This window comes from Calidris pugnax, unplaced genomic scaffold (genome assembly GCF_001431845.1).
Source record: "Calidris pugnax isolate Ruff unplaced genomic scaffold, ASM143184v1 scaffold38, whole genome shotgun sequence".
Classification (NCBI taxonomy): domain Eukaryota; kingdom Metazoa; phylum Chordata; class Aves; order Charadriiformes; family Scolopacidae; genus Calidris; species Calidris pugnax.
Genome location: NW_015090995.1, coordinates 18,531,099 through 18,544,903, shown reverse-complemented (window position 1 = coordinate 18,544,903; position 13,805 = coordinate 18,531,099). Strand labels below are relative to the sequence as shown.

Here is a 13,805-nt window from a genome sequence, read left to right as displayed (position 1 = left end):
TTGTAGAAAAATTGCAAATCAAAAAAAAAACCAAAACAAACCCCAAACAAAAAACCACAAACCCCTGCAAAAAACCTTACCATTTTATTTGTTCAAGCAGGTTTTATTTTTTTTAACAGATTTCCAAAACCTGACAGAACAAAACCAGTTCACACAGACCACTGGATCCATTGAGCCCAGGTCACACTCCAGGCTTCTATTTTCAGCCGTGGTGTAGAGCAAAACACAACAGAGATAATTAACACCCCTCCAGCAAACAGCAAACGCGCTGCTCTCGAGCAGAGACCTCCAGATAAGGCACAGCCTCGTGCAAGCCCAGCGTGAATCCCTAGAAATGCCATATTAAAGCGAAGTCTAAACATGATCACAGCAAACAGCTGTTTGCAATTCACACCAGTGGTCCCAAAACCCTGGATGCTCCACCAGTTTCATTCCACTGTGTACTTTTTTCCCCCCCTCTCAGCCTCCATCCCCGGCGACTCCTCAGTCCCTTACCAAAAAGATTTCAATGCCCACTAAAACATCTGAAACTAATTTTAAGGACATTTCAATAAATGAACCGCTTCGTAGATTGGCGAAGCGCCCAGAACATCTCACTAAAAAGCCTTAAATTATTCAGATTATTCCGTCCAGACTATAAAATAAAAAAGTTGTATTTGCATGGTAGGACTCTGAAAAACCAGCCAGTGAAACTCAACATTGCATTTGTTTCCCTGCTACTGTAACTGATTAGTTCTTCAAAAATAATGAATGCCATGCATTCCCCCATCACCCGAAGTGCCTGGTTTACCTTTCAGCTCGCAAGCTGCTGTTCCAGGGGAGCTCACCCCTTGCACAGTACCCAAGTGGTACCAAGCCCCCATTGCCCTCACCAGGCATCAACAGCAGCCATGATGAAAATAAAAGCCCTGACACACAAAGAAAAATCTAGACGAGTCAACAGTAGTACAAGTCTTAGAAAGAAAGAGCAATAACCAAGGATCTCAATCCCAATGCGCAAAGAGGTCTCCAAACCCAAGTGGAGGTTCTCTCAGGCCCAAACCTTCAGAGAACAAAGATGGTAGCGTTAAACCAATTCAGATCAGGAAATCCAAACCACTCTTGGGGAAGCAAACCATCTAACTTTGTCAAGACACGAGGTCATGTTGAGATGTGGCATGAGGGGATGTGACTGAAGAGGAGTTCTGCTGAAAGGAGCAGAATTAACCCACATGGGAGGGGGCACATCATTGGGCCCCTGCTGCTGGTGTTAGCCCAGCACTGCTGTTGTCTCTTGTGCACTTGGGTACTTATTTTCCATCCCAAAGAAGGAAGGAGTATAGTCTCTTGCTCGTCTTTAGCAGGAGGCTTGCCCAGAGCAAGGCTCCAGCGCTTGGTGGGCACCAACCGTGGTGGACACTTACCGTTTGTTAATTCTCCTGTCTTCTCTCCAAGATGGAGATCAGTGTGACCCCAACCCATGCAAAAACGGAGCCACTTGCAAGGACGCAGTAAGTTCCTACGTGTGCTGGTGCCCGCCTGGGTACGATGGCAGAAACTGTGAGATAGGTACGTACTGGGTTGTTCTGCCCTACTAGAAATCCCATGGGCTCAAAGTGAGCTCCATCCTTCTAGAGGGCTGCTTCGGACACGTTTTGCCTTGCTGTAATTCATACGAATGTGCAAATTCAGCCTGTTGGCAATGGGATTACCGGGGGACGTGCTTGGGGATAGAGGACCGGATGTCCCTGTCCTCTCCTGTCCCTGGTGGAGCTCCAGCTCCACCTCCACCCAGCACCCGGGTGCCTGCTCTTACGCAGGGTTCAACAGAGACTCAGGCTCAAGGTCTTTTGTTCCCGTTGGGGCTGCCAGCACAAATGTTGACACAGAGACCTTCCTTTATCTCCCCAGCACGAGCCCTCTCCAGGGCTGCTCGTCAATCAGGGGTGACGTGCTCATCTGCTGAAAGCAGGAGTTTTCCACCCAACTCCATGTCCCCCCCTCCCCATGCCCCGTGCTCCCAGTCCTCCTCCCCAATTCCCACCCCAGGCTGGGGGGCAGGTGCCGGGCAGGATTATCACAGCCTCCTCTCAATGACACTCTGCTAGATTCATAATTATAATTATCACCAGCAACCTTGATTCTGAAAGCAAACAAAAGGCAAATATTTTCCTGATGGCTTGAGGAGTTTATGAAAACCAAACAGCTGATAATTTAAGCAAGAGGGATATTCAGCTCTTATATTTATAATATAATCAGGGGCTGTGCGGCTCGCATAATGTGCTAGACTCAGTGCACTAATAAAAGATTCCCTTTCTAGTTGTGCTTCTGCTCTGGCAAGAGAGGAGTGTACGTTAAAAAGAGCATTTCAAAGCTGCATCAAATTTAAATAGTCTCATTGCAGATTTTTCGTGGAAGTGAGACAGGAACAAAAATAGAGCTAGAAGTGAGGCGTGAAAAGGAGCTCTGTAAAAATAGTAAATGATGGCATTAAAATGGCTACAGGAAGGGAGGTGTCCTTGAGGAAGTAGGAGTGGAGTTAGTCTGCTGTGAAGTTATTTGAAAACTCACTGAGAATTAAAAGGGCGTCTGTGGATTAGTGGTTTCCCACCTCCAAGAGATGATGTTTCCACCACAGAGCAGCATGAGGTGGGGTAGGAGAAGACACGCAGAAGTCACAGGAATCTCCCTGTGCCTCAGGATGGAGCCTGTTTCACCAAACATCCTACTGAAATGGGTCTCCCATGTCAGGCTGTGATGATTTATCGGTATGTCAGGAAGAACATATGGCTTTGCTCAAGGCTTTAAAATCAGAACCCAGCGATGATCCCAGGACAAAGCCCTTCTTGGGTTTGGGGTTTGCTCCACCAGCATCCCCACGGGGCTGGATTGCACGAAGAGGGGGGAGGAAAGCAGCACAACAGTGGGGAAATCACATGGCTTGTAACCAAATATTTGCAGGAGTGTTTTACGGTCAGGCTGCCAGATTTCGGGCAGCACGCAGCTGTTGCAGGCAGGAGGAACCTGTGCCAGGACCTCTCCCAGGGCCGTTCCTCAACCTGCCTTCTCAAAGAGGTGCCTGGAGATCCTTCATTCCAAGTGGGGATATGACTTGGAAGGAGGACACTCTCCTTGCAAACAAGCACATGTTTTCCATGGTCTGGAACAACCCAAGTGGGTTATAGGCTGAGTCCAAAGGCCCACGTCCCAACAAACCTCTAACCAGTTGTGTTTCAGAAGGGCTTCCACTGTTTCATTTCAATTTTTTTCAGACTTCACTTGTGCAATTAAAAACGGAGGCTGCAAGCACTTTTGCAAGCACGACCCGCCACAAAAAGTTGTGTGTTCCTGCGCTTCTGGCTACAGGCTTCACGAAGATGGAAAGTCCTGTGAACCTACAGGTTAACTTTTACAGTGTTTTTAAGAGATTTGGGTGAAAGTTTTAAGGTCTTGTCCTGGATTTAGGCACATCAATCTCTTAGTCATGCAACATCCTGTATGAGACCAGCCTTGTTTTCCTGCTCAGCAAATGTGAAGAGCCTGACCCTGCATTTTCCCAACAGCAGATGTGGGGTCAGGCTTGAAGGACATAATATAACCACCCCTTTTTTAGCTTGGGTGGGTGGAGAAGGAGGTTAGCTGTCCAGGAATTTGTTCACAAGGCAAATGCTCATTTCAGATGGCTGCTCAGACAGACGTCTCTCCCACTTGCAGCCATCTTATGTGTCTAGATATGGATCAGTAGTTTTCTGGGGACAGAAATGTGATGTTCAGCTACACCAGCATACGCACTGGTGTCCATCCAGCCAGAGTTCACTCCCATGTTCTTCCAAGAGGAGCTACTATTTAATTACTGATCCTACATTGAGGATGCTCTGGGGTTTTTTTCCAGAACAAAGACAATCTTTCTCACCATAAATCCTCCTGATGGTCTGTTTCATGGCTGGCCGTCACACAGTGCCTTATAATTCCCCGAGTTGGGTGGAAACTAGTGAAGCTTTCTGGTGGTGCTGTCCTCCCAATGGTGTGTATCTGCACACAAAGATCCTACACAGGAACCCTGTGGTTTAGCTGTGGTACTGAGAGTGGTGGAGGAGAAATGCATGGCTTGAGGTTGCAACTCCATAAAGGGCTAAAGAATAGCTGGTTCTTGTTATATTCCCCAATTTTACCTGGCTCACAGGCTGTTACACCCTCTCTAACTACACCCACACATGCAATCCCAACCCACCGCGACACGGCAAGTTAATTGGGCATGAACATCTCTCTCAGAAGCACGTCTGGCAGAGGAAACAGAGTAGAGAAATATTTTGTCATCTAAGGTCAATTTAACATCTGATGCTCTCGTCTTTCTAACACCTGAGAGTACCAGATTTGCACACCTAAGCAGCCACAGGGGTGAGTTGGTTTCTGAAGGTCTGATAGCTACAGTCAGGAACAATTTAAGCTCCTCAAAATGCTGACTTTCAGCAATCACTGTAGGAAGTACCTTAGTCCAGGAGTCCTCCTGTTAATGGAGATCATTAAGAGCTCAGGTCTGTGTTGCCCAACACACCGTATCGCTTTCACTGGGCCAGAAAGTTTTACTGTTAGCAATAAGATCATCTTTCAGGTTGGGTAATTGCCCTTCCTGCAAAAGCTTAGCTTTTGTTGGCTCTGAAACCTTCATTTCCTAGCCTAGCCTCACGGGTGGCACTTTCCATCACTCAACACTTACTTAAGCCCCGTTCCTATAGTGGACAGTTTAAAAAAAATACATGAAGTCTCAGTAGGCCACACTTAGATCTGATTTTACACTAATGTTTGTTTGCATAGTGCTGTCAAAAGCTTTTCAGACGAAAGACAATGCCTGATGCTATTTACTATTTTGACTGCCACCGTCAGCAGGAATTTGGCACGCACTGCATAGGAGAGAAACGGGAAGAGCTCGTCTGGAGCGAGCCCGCAGTTGAGATCTTCATTAACAGAGAAAAGTCTACAACTCTAGAAAGAGTTTATTAATGTTTTCCTCACCTTGGTGCCAAGCGGGATTATCTGTACAATTGGCAGATCTGGTTTCCTGCCTTCTCCCAGCTGGACTTTTGTTGTGCTGGAGTTACTTGCTGTAGAAATGTCAGCCAAGAGGCTGGTCACCCCCCCACAGCAAACCTCCTGGGTATGTCCCTCCCCATCCCACCAAAAACAGAGACCACTGCTCCCTCCCACCAGGCACAGCCTCTCTCTCTCCACTTTCTTCTTTTTAAAAGCTGTTCAGGTGTCATTTCTACAGCCTGGAAACAATTTGTGCTTTTGCTGCTCTTATGTATTGTATATTTTGTGCATATTTTGCTGCTCTTACACATTACACATTTGCTCTCTCCAACTCCCTGAAAGGAGGGTGTAGCCAGGGGGAATCAGTCTCTTCTCCCAAGGAACAGGTGAAAGGACAAGAGGAGATGGCCTCAAGTTGCACCAGGGGAGGTGGATATTAGGAAAAAAATTTAAACTGAAAGGGTTATTAAGCACTGGAATGGGTGGAGTCACCATCCCTGAAGGTATCTCAAGCTGGACAGACGTGGTACTGAGGGACATGGTTTAGTGATGGTTTCTGTCAGTGTTAGGTTGATGGTTGGACTCAATGACCTGAAACATCCCTTCCACCCTGGACAATTCTATGATTCTATGAACTTTTGGTATATCACCTTCACTCGGTCCCCAAACGGCGCTGAGACAAGGCAGCATCTGCCTCCTCACCTGCTCTGTAGATCGCTGTAACCCTCAGCGTGATGCCCAGCCAGTCCTAACCATGACCATTTCTCTCCCAGTGCCATATCCCTGCGGGAGGATCACAGCTCCCGAAGTCAAGAGCAAGCTGACCCGTGCCATAAACACCTTTGAGCACTGGAACATCACTGCCATCGACCACGATGATGCTCATGACGAGGAGCTCGACAACATCACGGAAACCAGCACCGCTGCCGCCGCCCCCACACCCTGGACAATTCTATGATTCTATGAACTTTTGGTATATCACCTTCACTCGGTCCCCAAACGGCGCTGAGACAAGGCAGCATCTGCCTCCTCACCTGCTCTGTAGATCGCTGTAACCCTCAGCGTGATGCCCAGCCAGTCTTAACCATGACCATTTCTCTCCCAGTGCCATATCCCTGCGGGAGGATCACAGCTCCCGAAGTCAAGAGCAAGCTGACCCGTGCCATAAACACCTTTGAGCACTGGAACATCACCGCCATCGACCACGATGATGCTCATGACGAGGAGCTCGACAACATCACGGAAACCAGCACCGCTGCCGCCGCCCCCACCACCACCAAAATCACACCCATAATTAAGACGGGCACCCGGGTTGTGGGTGGATCAGACAGCATGAGAGGAGAGGTGCCCTGGCAGGTACTCATGATTTCTGCTGTTCTCCTGTAACCCCAGCAATCGCTCTGGCTGCTCAATTCCTTCCAAGCGCAGGATGGTCTTCCTTCTACATACCCAAAGGGCACAGCTTCTTTCTGTACAGTTTTATACCCCAGCAAAAAAACTTTAGAGCTATAGCAACAGATTCCCCAGCAGTCCATGAATTTACCAAGAATAAGCCAAGGGCGGAGGAATGGGAGCTTTGCAAAGCACAGGTTTGCAAGGAAGAGTGCAGTTCATTTTTTGGCTCCATCAGTTTCAACAGATCCCTGATAATTTATACCAACAAAGGATCTGTCCTTGTTCAACATCTACCAAATCCAACTCATGACATACGAGTCATCTCTACCACACCAAGAGTGACCCTGGGGGGAGAGCTGGGTGGTGGACCGCAAAGAAACCCCCTCTGATCCACCCTTCTGCAAATACTTTTAAATTGTTGTCCAAAGGAAAGGTAGCTCAGATTTTTTTCAAAGTCATCTACTGCTCTTAAATTCTGCTCTGGCTTCAGTGAGTGCAGAAATCTCCGAAATCAGTGCAGAAATCAGCGGCTGAGTGTGGAAAATAATAAATTCAGGTGAGGTTTTAGGAGTGGCCGTAGCACTGCCTGGGACACGCAGGGTTTTCTGGCACAGCCTGTGGTGGGACAAGCTACAGGTGATGCTGGCACCCACCACGTGGCCACAGAGAGGCAGGAGGAGAACCAGCAAGTTAAACATGAGAAACCAGTACCCATAAAGCAAGTAAAAATCACACACTGCAAGCCCACCAAGTCTGGCTAGTTGGCTATGCTCACGGAGACCTTTATCTCACCAGGGACCCGCTGGAAAAAAGTCTTGGTGGCCCTTTTGCCAGCTGGCAAGTGAAGATGCTCTCCCTGCTGGGATGCAGGCAGCAGCCAGGAGGGATGCAACATTCCCCTGGTGCTCGGGGGTGATTGTGGGGCTCAGATCCCACCGAAGGGCTTTATAAACCCTGTCCCTGTCTCCTCCCTGGCTGCTCCACGGGCACCCGCAGCCACTGGTGGGCTCTGGGCTCAGTGGCAGCAGTCGCCACCGGCAGCCTGCGCTGCCCTCCCGTGGCCAGCAGATCCTCGCCGGGGGCTAGCTGCTTCCTCTTCCTTAAGGATGCTTAAAGGATCCTTAAAGATGCTTAAAGGATCCTTAAAGGGCTGCCTCCAAGGAGGCATCAAACGAGTAAATCCATAGGAAGTGCGACGCAGAGAGAGGGTGAGGAGCCACCTCACCTGAAAGGAAGGAAACGGGTGAATTGTAAAGAAATCCTTCTTTTAAACACAGTCCACCAAGCCGGCCGACAATGTAATTACAAGTTTTAGCATAAGGGATGTCCTGGCTGGTGCCCCGTAAGTGCTGAGGCGGTTCGATGCCTGAATGAAATGGGTAGCTCAGATTTTTGTCCCTAGTTAACTAGTTAAGATCTAATCACTGGTAAAACACTTTTAGGAGATGGGTGTGGAAGCTCTCGTATTTCAGCTGCTCTGAGTGTTGTGCTGAGGTTTGTATTTGGGACTGTTGGCCCTCCCCAGAAGAGGGAGAAGGGCACTAACATGTGTGTGGGGCAGTGTTGGCCACCCCCTGTGACACGGCAGGGGACTGAGGGGCAGGGACCCCCCTGAAGGGCAGTGTCTCTGGCAGCACTAGGTCTGTAGAACCTAAACACAGCCTGTCCTCTAGCCAAAAAAATCCCCTGCATCCCACGTTTCTTCCCCACTGATTTGCACAAACCCATGGATGTGTTTTTCTTCTGCTCCCACAGATCCACCTGGTGAACAGCCACGGGGTGGGCTTCTGCGGCGCCTCCATCATCAACGAGAAGTGGTTGGTGACAGCAGCCCACTGCCTGAAGCCAGGTGACAACGTCACGGCGGTGGCAGGTGAGCACCTCGGGTGGCATCGGACCAGCAGGGGGGACAAGGGACATGGGGCAGGGCCAGGCACAAGGCGTTACACAGAACCCCGGGACCCACACAACCACAATGTGGGCAACGTGGGACAAGTTGCTTTGGGACACTGAGGCCCCAGTTGCAGGTTGCAGTATTTCAGCAGCCTGGTCTCTGCAGGTGCCACCACCTCTGGTGGGAACAGAGAGCTGGGTCTGGCCTCGGTCCCAAAGCCACGGAGCCGCTGGACCATCTTGCAAACCCAGCTCAACCCCACCACAGGCATGGTCACCTGAGAACCCCAGGCTGTTTAAAAGCCTGGTGGACTTCAGTTAAGATGCTGCTTTCATAGAATGGATTGGGTTGGAAGGGACCTTAAAGACCATCCAGTCCCACCCCCTGCCCTGGGCAGGGACACCTCCCACCAGACCAGGTTGCTCCAAGCCCCATCCAGCCTGGCCTTGAACCCCTCCAGGGATGGGGCAGCCACAGCTTCTCTGGGCAACCTGGGCCAGGCTCTCACCACCCTCAGAGGGAAAAATTTCTTCCTGAGATCTAATCTAAATCTCCCCTCTTTCAGTTTGAAGCCATTACCCCTCATCCTATCACTACATGCCCTTGCAAAAAGTCCCTCTCCAGCTTCATGAGCTGGTGTGATGGATTTTTATCTCTGCTGGTCACATAGGACCTCACTAGTGATTCTTGGGGGTCACACGAAGTTTTCATGCAACTCTCAGAGCACAGATTTGTGTGGCTGGTGCAAGAGGGCCACCAGTAGCCTGCCCAGCTCCTTGCAAGGAGAAGATGACTACTTTTGCTTCTAACTTCTAAAGAAGTAAATAGAATTTCTGGATTGAATGAGAGAGACTGGGCTGGCACGTGGGGAAGCGTGGTCTCTCAGCAGGGGCTCTGGGAAGTTAGACAGGGGCACTGTGGTCAGATCACACCGCAAGTGATGCTGCTACTTTACAAAACACATGTAATCTCTGCTTGAAAAAAAGAAATAATGATGTTTCCCCCCCAACTCTTGGTACCCAGGGGTTCCAGCAGGCTGATAACTCAGCACAGGGCCTTGGCAGGTGTCACAGTGCCACATTTCACAGCTGTGGCAGAATCAGCTTCCCCAAATTGCTTGTTTCTGCCCCGTATGAATATCTAGTGCAGGAGGGTTACGCCGACAGGGACAGGAGGGGAACGCTGAGAGGGTTAGTCATTGCTACAGCCAGCACCGAGAGGCATGGAAGAGTCATGCTTTCTGTTTAAACACTATGAAATAGTGACAAAAATGACATTCTACCTGAGCCTTGAAGCGTTTTCTCTCCAGAAATAAGCTCATCAAGAGGGCTCCAGCTGCATCTTCACCTTCTTTTTTAACAGATAAGCTTCAGGGCAGACCCTGAAGACCAAGTGCTGTGGGGCTGGGCACCACCTGATGGGGCTCACAGCGTTTTTTCCTGTCTACTTTCAGCCAGTTTTGCTGGAAGCCCCAGCCCAAAGCCCAGCCTCGCACCCACTAGTGTGAGAAAGCACAAGGTGCCCTGGGCAAAACCAGTCTCCCCCCAAAAAACCACATTTCCACCAGGGCAGAGGTTTGGTATTTGCTGCGTCTGCACCAAACTGCCTCTCCTTCCAGGCTCTCTCCTGCAGGTCACACACCACCCCTCCATTTAGGGCACGTTATCAGCCAGCTCCCCTTCTGCTACCTTCACACCCTTGGGTTGCCAGGGCAGGATTTTAGACCAGGCACGAGTCAAGAAAGCAAAACCATGATGTTGTAGGGCTTCAGGCACTGTTGAATTTGCGCCTGCGCCACATACAGTGCACGGGCAACAGCTGATTCCTTCACATCCATTCACACTAAGTGTTCAGCTCTGTCTGTAGCACCCTAGGAGGCCCCAAAATCAAGAGCAGGGGGTGGAAGAAGCACTCCCCTCTCCTTTGCCTCTCCTCTTTCCTCCCTGAAGCCTATCTCCAGATCCCCAGCAATAGTAAGCAGCCGTAGAGCCGTAGAGCAAGAAAAAACCCAAACATCCTTCTGTCTTGCACTGACACTGTGGAAACGCAGCCTGCGAGGAAGCTGACGTTCACACTCTGCTGCAAAGAAAGAAAAAAAAAACCAACCCACCAACCCCAGCAGAGCACGGCAGCAGCACCGGCCACCACAGCCACCTTCATCAGGCATTAAGGAAGAGAGAAATCAGGCTCACCTCTTTCGCCGGGCTCCTGCCGCTCCTCGCCGGCAGACGCAGCAGAGACAGGACACTGGCAGGGCCAGGAGCGCTGCAGAGACGGTTTGGAGGAGACGGTGTGTTCAGGAGATGACAGCAGAGCGTGGAGCAGTACTGCAGCAGGGGTTAAACGCACCCTCAGGCTCTAGGGCTGCCAGAAAAGTCATCCTCCTCCAGAGCCTTCAGCTGGTCCCCAGAGCAGGAGAGGGGATCCGGCTGCAGGCAGACCCAAAGGCCGCTCCTTCACCAACCCGAGACCACAGAATGTTCTCCAATCCCTCTACCTGTTACACAAGCTGGGAGGGGAGGGAATGGGCTGATGGCAGCTCAATCAGGGGAGCCTGGAGCCAGCTGAGCCTCCTGAGGGCAGTGGAGATGAGGAACACCTGTGAGCACTGGGGTGGGGGCGGCATTTCATGCCCCTCTGCCCTCCCCTCTGTGTGCTTTTGGAAAAGGCAAAGACAGGTTTCTCTTCACTAATTTATTTTGAACTAAGACTTTTAATTAGAATCATAGAATGGTTAGAGTTGGAAGGGACCTTAAAGATCATCCAGTTCCAACCCCCCTGCCCTGGGCAGGGACACCTCCCACCAGACCAAGTTGCTCAAAGCCCCATCCAACCTGGCCTTGAACCCCTGCAGGGATGGAGCAGCCACAGCTTCTCTGGGCAACCTGGGCCAGGCTCTCACCACCCTCACAGCAAGGAATTTCTTTCTGGTTTCTCATCTGAATCTCCCCTCTTGCAATTTAAAACTGTTGCCCCTCATCCTGTCACTACATGCCCTTGCAAAGAGTCCCTCCCCATCTCTCCTGCAGCCTCTTCAGATACTGGAAGGGGCTCTAAGGTCTCCCCGGAGCCTTCTCTTCTCCAGGCTGAACACCCCCAGCTCCCTCAGCCTGTCCTCACAGCAGAGGGGCTCCAGCCTTCTGATCATCTTCGTGGCCCTTCGCTGCACCCGTTCCAACAGGTCCCCGTCCTTCCTGTGTTGAGGACTTTCTAGAGGCTTTTCCCCTTTTGATGCTAGGGCAACACCCCCTTTACATAGCCGTGAGGGTGCTAAATCCCAAGAGCAGCCACGTTGCGACTGACCTTGGCAAAAGCATCTGGGCCTTTGCCACTTGATCAGTCTGTGCCACATCTGGGGGTCCAGGTCCTGCCAGCTGATGGGACCACAGATGTGCTGCCATTGCGGGGGGACCTCCAACACCTTTTGACAAGGAGCAAGCAGCCTTGTTGGCACCAGACTCGGAGCTTCCCAAAGGCTGGAATGTGCAGCGATCACTCCTTTGCAACCACCATCGGGGTTAGGAAGAATTACTTTTAGGAAGAATTACTAATTCTTCTTAGGAAGAATTACTTTACTGAGAGAGTGGTCAGGCACTGGAACAGCCTGCCCTGGGAGGTGGTGGAGTCACCATCCCTGGACGTATTTAAGAAACGTATAGACATGGCTCTTCAGGGCATGCTCTGGTGCCCAAGATTATTGGTTTATGGTGGGGTGTAGTGTATGGGGTTGTGGGTGTGGGGTTTAGTTGGTGGGTGGTGATTTTGGGTTTGTTGTTCTTGTGGTGGTTTTTATGTTTGTTTTTGTTTGTTTGTGGGTTTTTTTGTTTTTGTTTTTGTTTTTTTTTGTGGTTGGACTCAATGATCTCGGAGGTCCCTTCCAACCACTAAGATTCTGTGATTCTGTGATTCTGTGGGGTGGTGTCCCCTTGTGCTGGCATCCTCAGGGCACAGTCACTGGTCTAGCCACGATGCCCAAGCCCCGCTTGTCTCCACAGGTGAATACAACACCAACGAGGAAGACAACACAGAGCAGCGGCGTAAAGTGGTGAAGATCCTTCCCCACCCCACGTACAACGCCACCATCAACAAGCACCACAACGACATTGCCCTCCTGGAGCTGGACCAGCCCCTCAGCTTCAACAGCTACGTCACCCCCATCTGCCTGGGCAACCGGGAGTTCACCAACGCCCTGCTGAAGCTGGGCATTGGGACGGTGAGCGGCTGGGGCAGCACGCTCTTCCGCGGCCGCCCGGCCACCGTCCTCCAGATTCTCAAGGTGCCTTTCGTTGACCGGCCCACCTGCCTGAAGAGCACCTCCACCACCATCCTGCAGAACATGTTCTGCGCCGGCTTCTCAGCCGGGGGCCGTGACACCTGCGGGGGGGACAGCGGAGGGCCCTACACCACCGAGATCGAGGGCACCTGGTTCCTCACAGGGATCACCAGCTGGGGTGAGGAATGTGCCAAGCCAGGCAAGTACGGCATCTACACCAGGGTCTCCAAGTACCTGAAGTGGATAAAGGACATCACGAGGCTTGACTAACCCCCGGGAGGTCCCGCCATGCTGGGGATGGACTGGTTCGTTGACAAGAGACCATAGCAACCTCTGTGTGTGCTTTCCAGAAATCGCTGTGTTTGAATAAAAGTTCCTAAATGAACTGATTTCCGCTCTTGGAAGGCAAAAGTTGGGAGAACGCCATGGAAATGTGGTAATAAGGAAATAAAAAGCCCTTTTAATTACCCCTGCCTGCATTCCTCAACGCACCGGCACTGATGAGAGGGTTTAAATCCCCCAAATCCCGACTGCAGGGGCTGGTGTGGATGAGCCGAGGCATGGCTCACGCTTGCCCAGGGCCAGCATCCCACTGGCATTGCCCACGGCTGGGCAAGGGGAGCCACTGGGTGGCTGTGACACCCACGTCCAGCATCAGCCCTGCGGCAGGAGCCCAGGAGGGGGGGGAACAGGGGAAGCGTCACCCCCCCAGCACCCTCTGGCTGGTTTCACAGGAGCCTGAGATGGATCACAGGCGGCAGAAAACGCTCCTCCTGCTTTAGGACTGCAGCAAATGGGCTGTATAAATGATCTAAAATCAGCATAAAACTCATCGAAAGGCAATGGTGGGGCTTTATGCTAATGATTTCGGTGGAGTCTCGTTAGGATTATAAAGAGAACCGCTCAGTGCTCGTTACCTGTCCCGCTCTCTGCATTAATCATGTTAAATTAGAGACTTTGGGTGCTGCTGGTGGTGGTGGAGACAGAGCACTGCCCCGGGGCTGAGCCTGGGGGATGTCCCCTGAGGGCAGGGACACCCCAGGGACACCCCGGTGTCTGCAGAGCCCTGGCTGGGAGCTGCCTGTCCCCTGCCCGGGGTGGGTGCTGGCACCCGGGCACGGGGAAGGGGAGGTGGCAGCAAATCAGCTACTGGTTTGAAAGCACTGAAAGAGCAAAGAAACTGTATAGAAACTATACATATATACATATTTATAGTCGTGCAGACGGGCTCAG

General features: G+C 51.1%; 1 protein-coding gene across 1 annotated transcript in view; it reads left to right on the top strand.

Annotated features, from left to right (window-relative positions):
• The window catches only part of F9 (coagulation factor IX), a 27,032-nt gene extending 14,075 nt beyond the window's left edge, over nucleotides 1–12,957 (top strand). Inside the window, exons 7-8 of the mRNA XM_014954865.1 lie at nucleotides 8,161–8,278; nucleotides 12,295–12,957. Of these exons, the coding sequence (XP_014810351.1) occupies nucleotides 8,161–8,278; nucleotides 12,295–12,842 (666 nt within the window). The 3' untranslated portion in view covers nucleotides 12,843–12,957. The remainder of the gene's footprint in view (nucleotides 1–8,160; nucleotides 8,279–12,294) is intronic.
• Nucleotides 12,958–13,805: the final 848 nt, after the last annotated feature.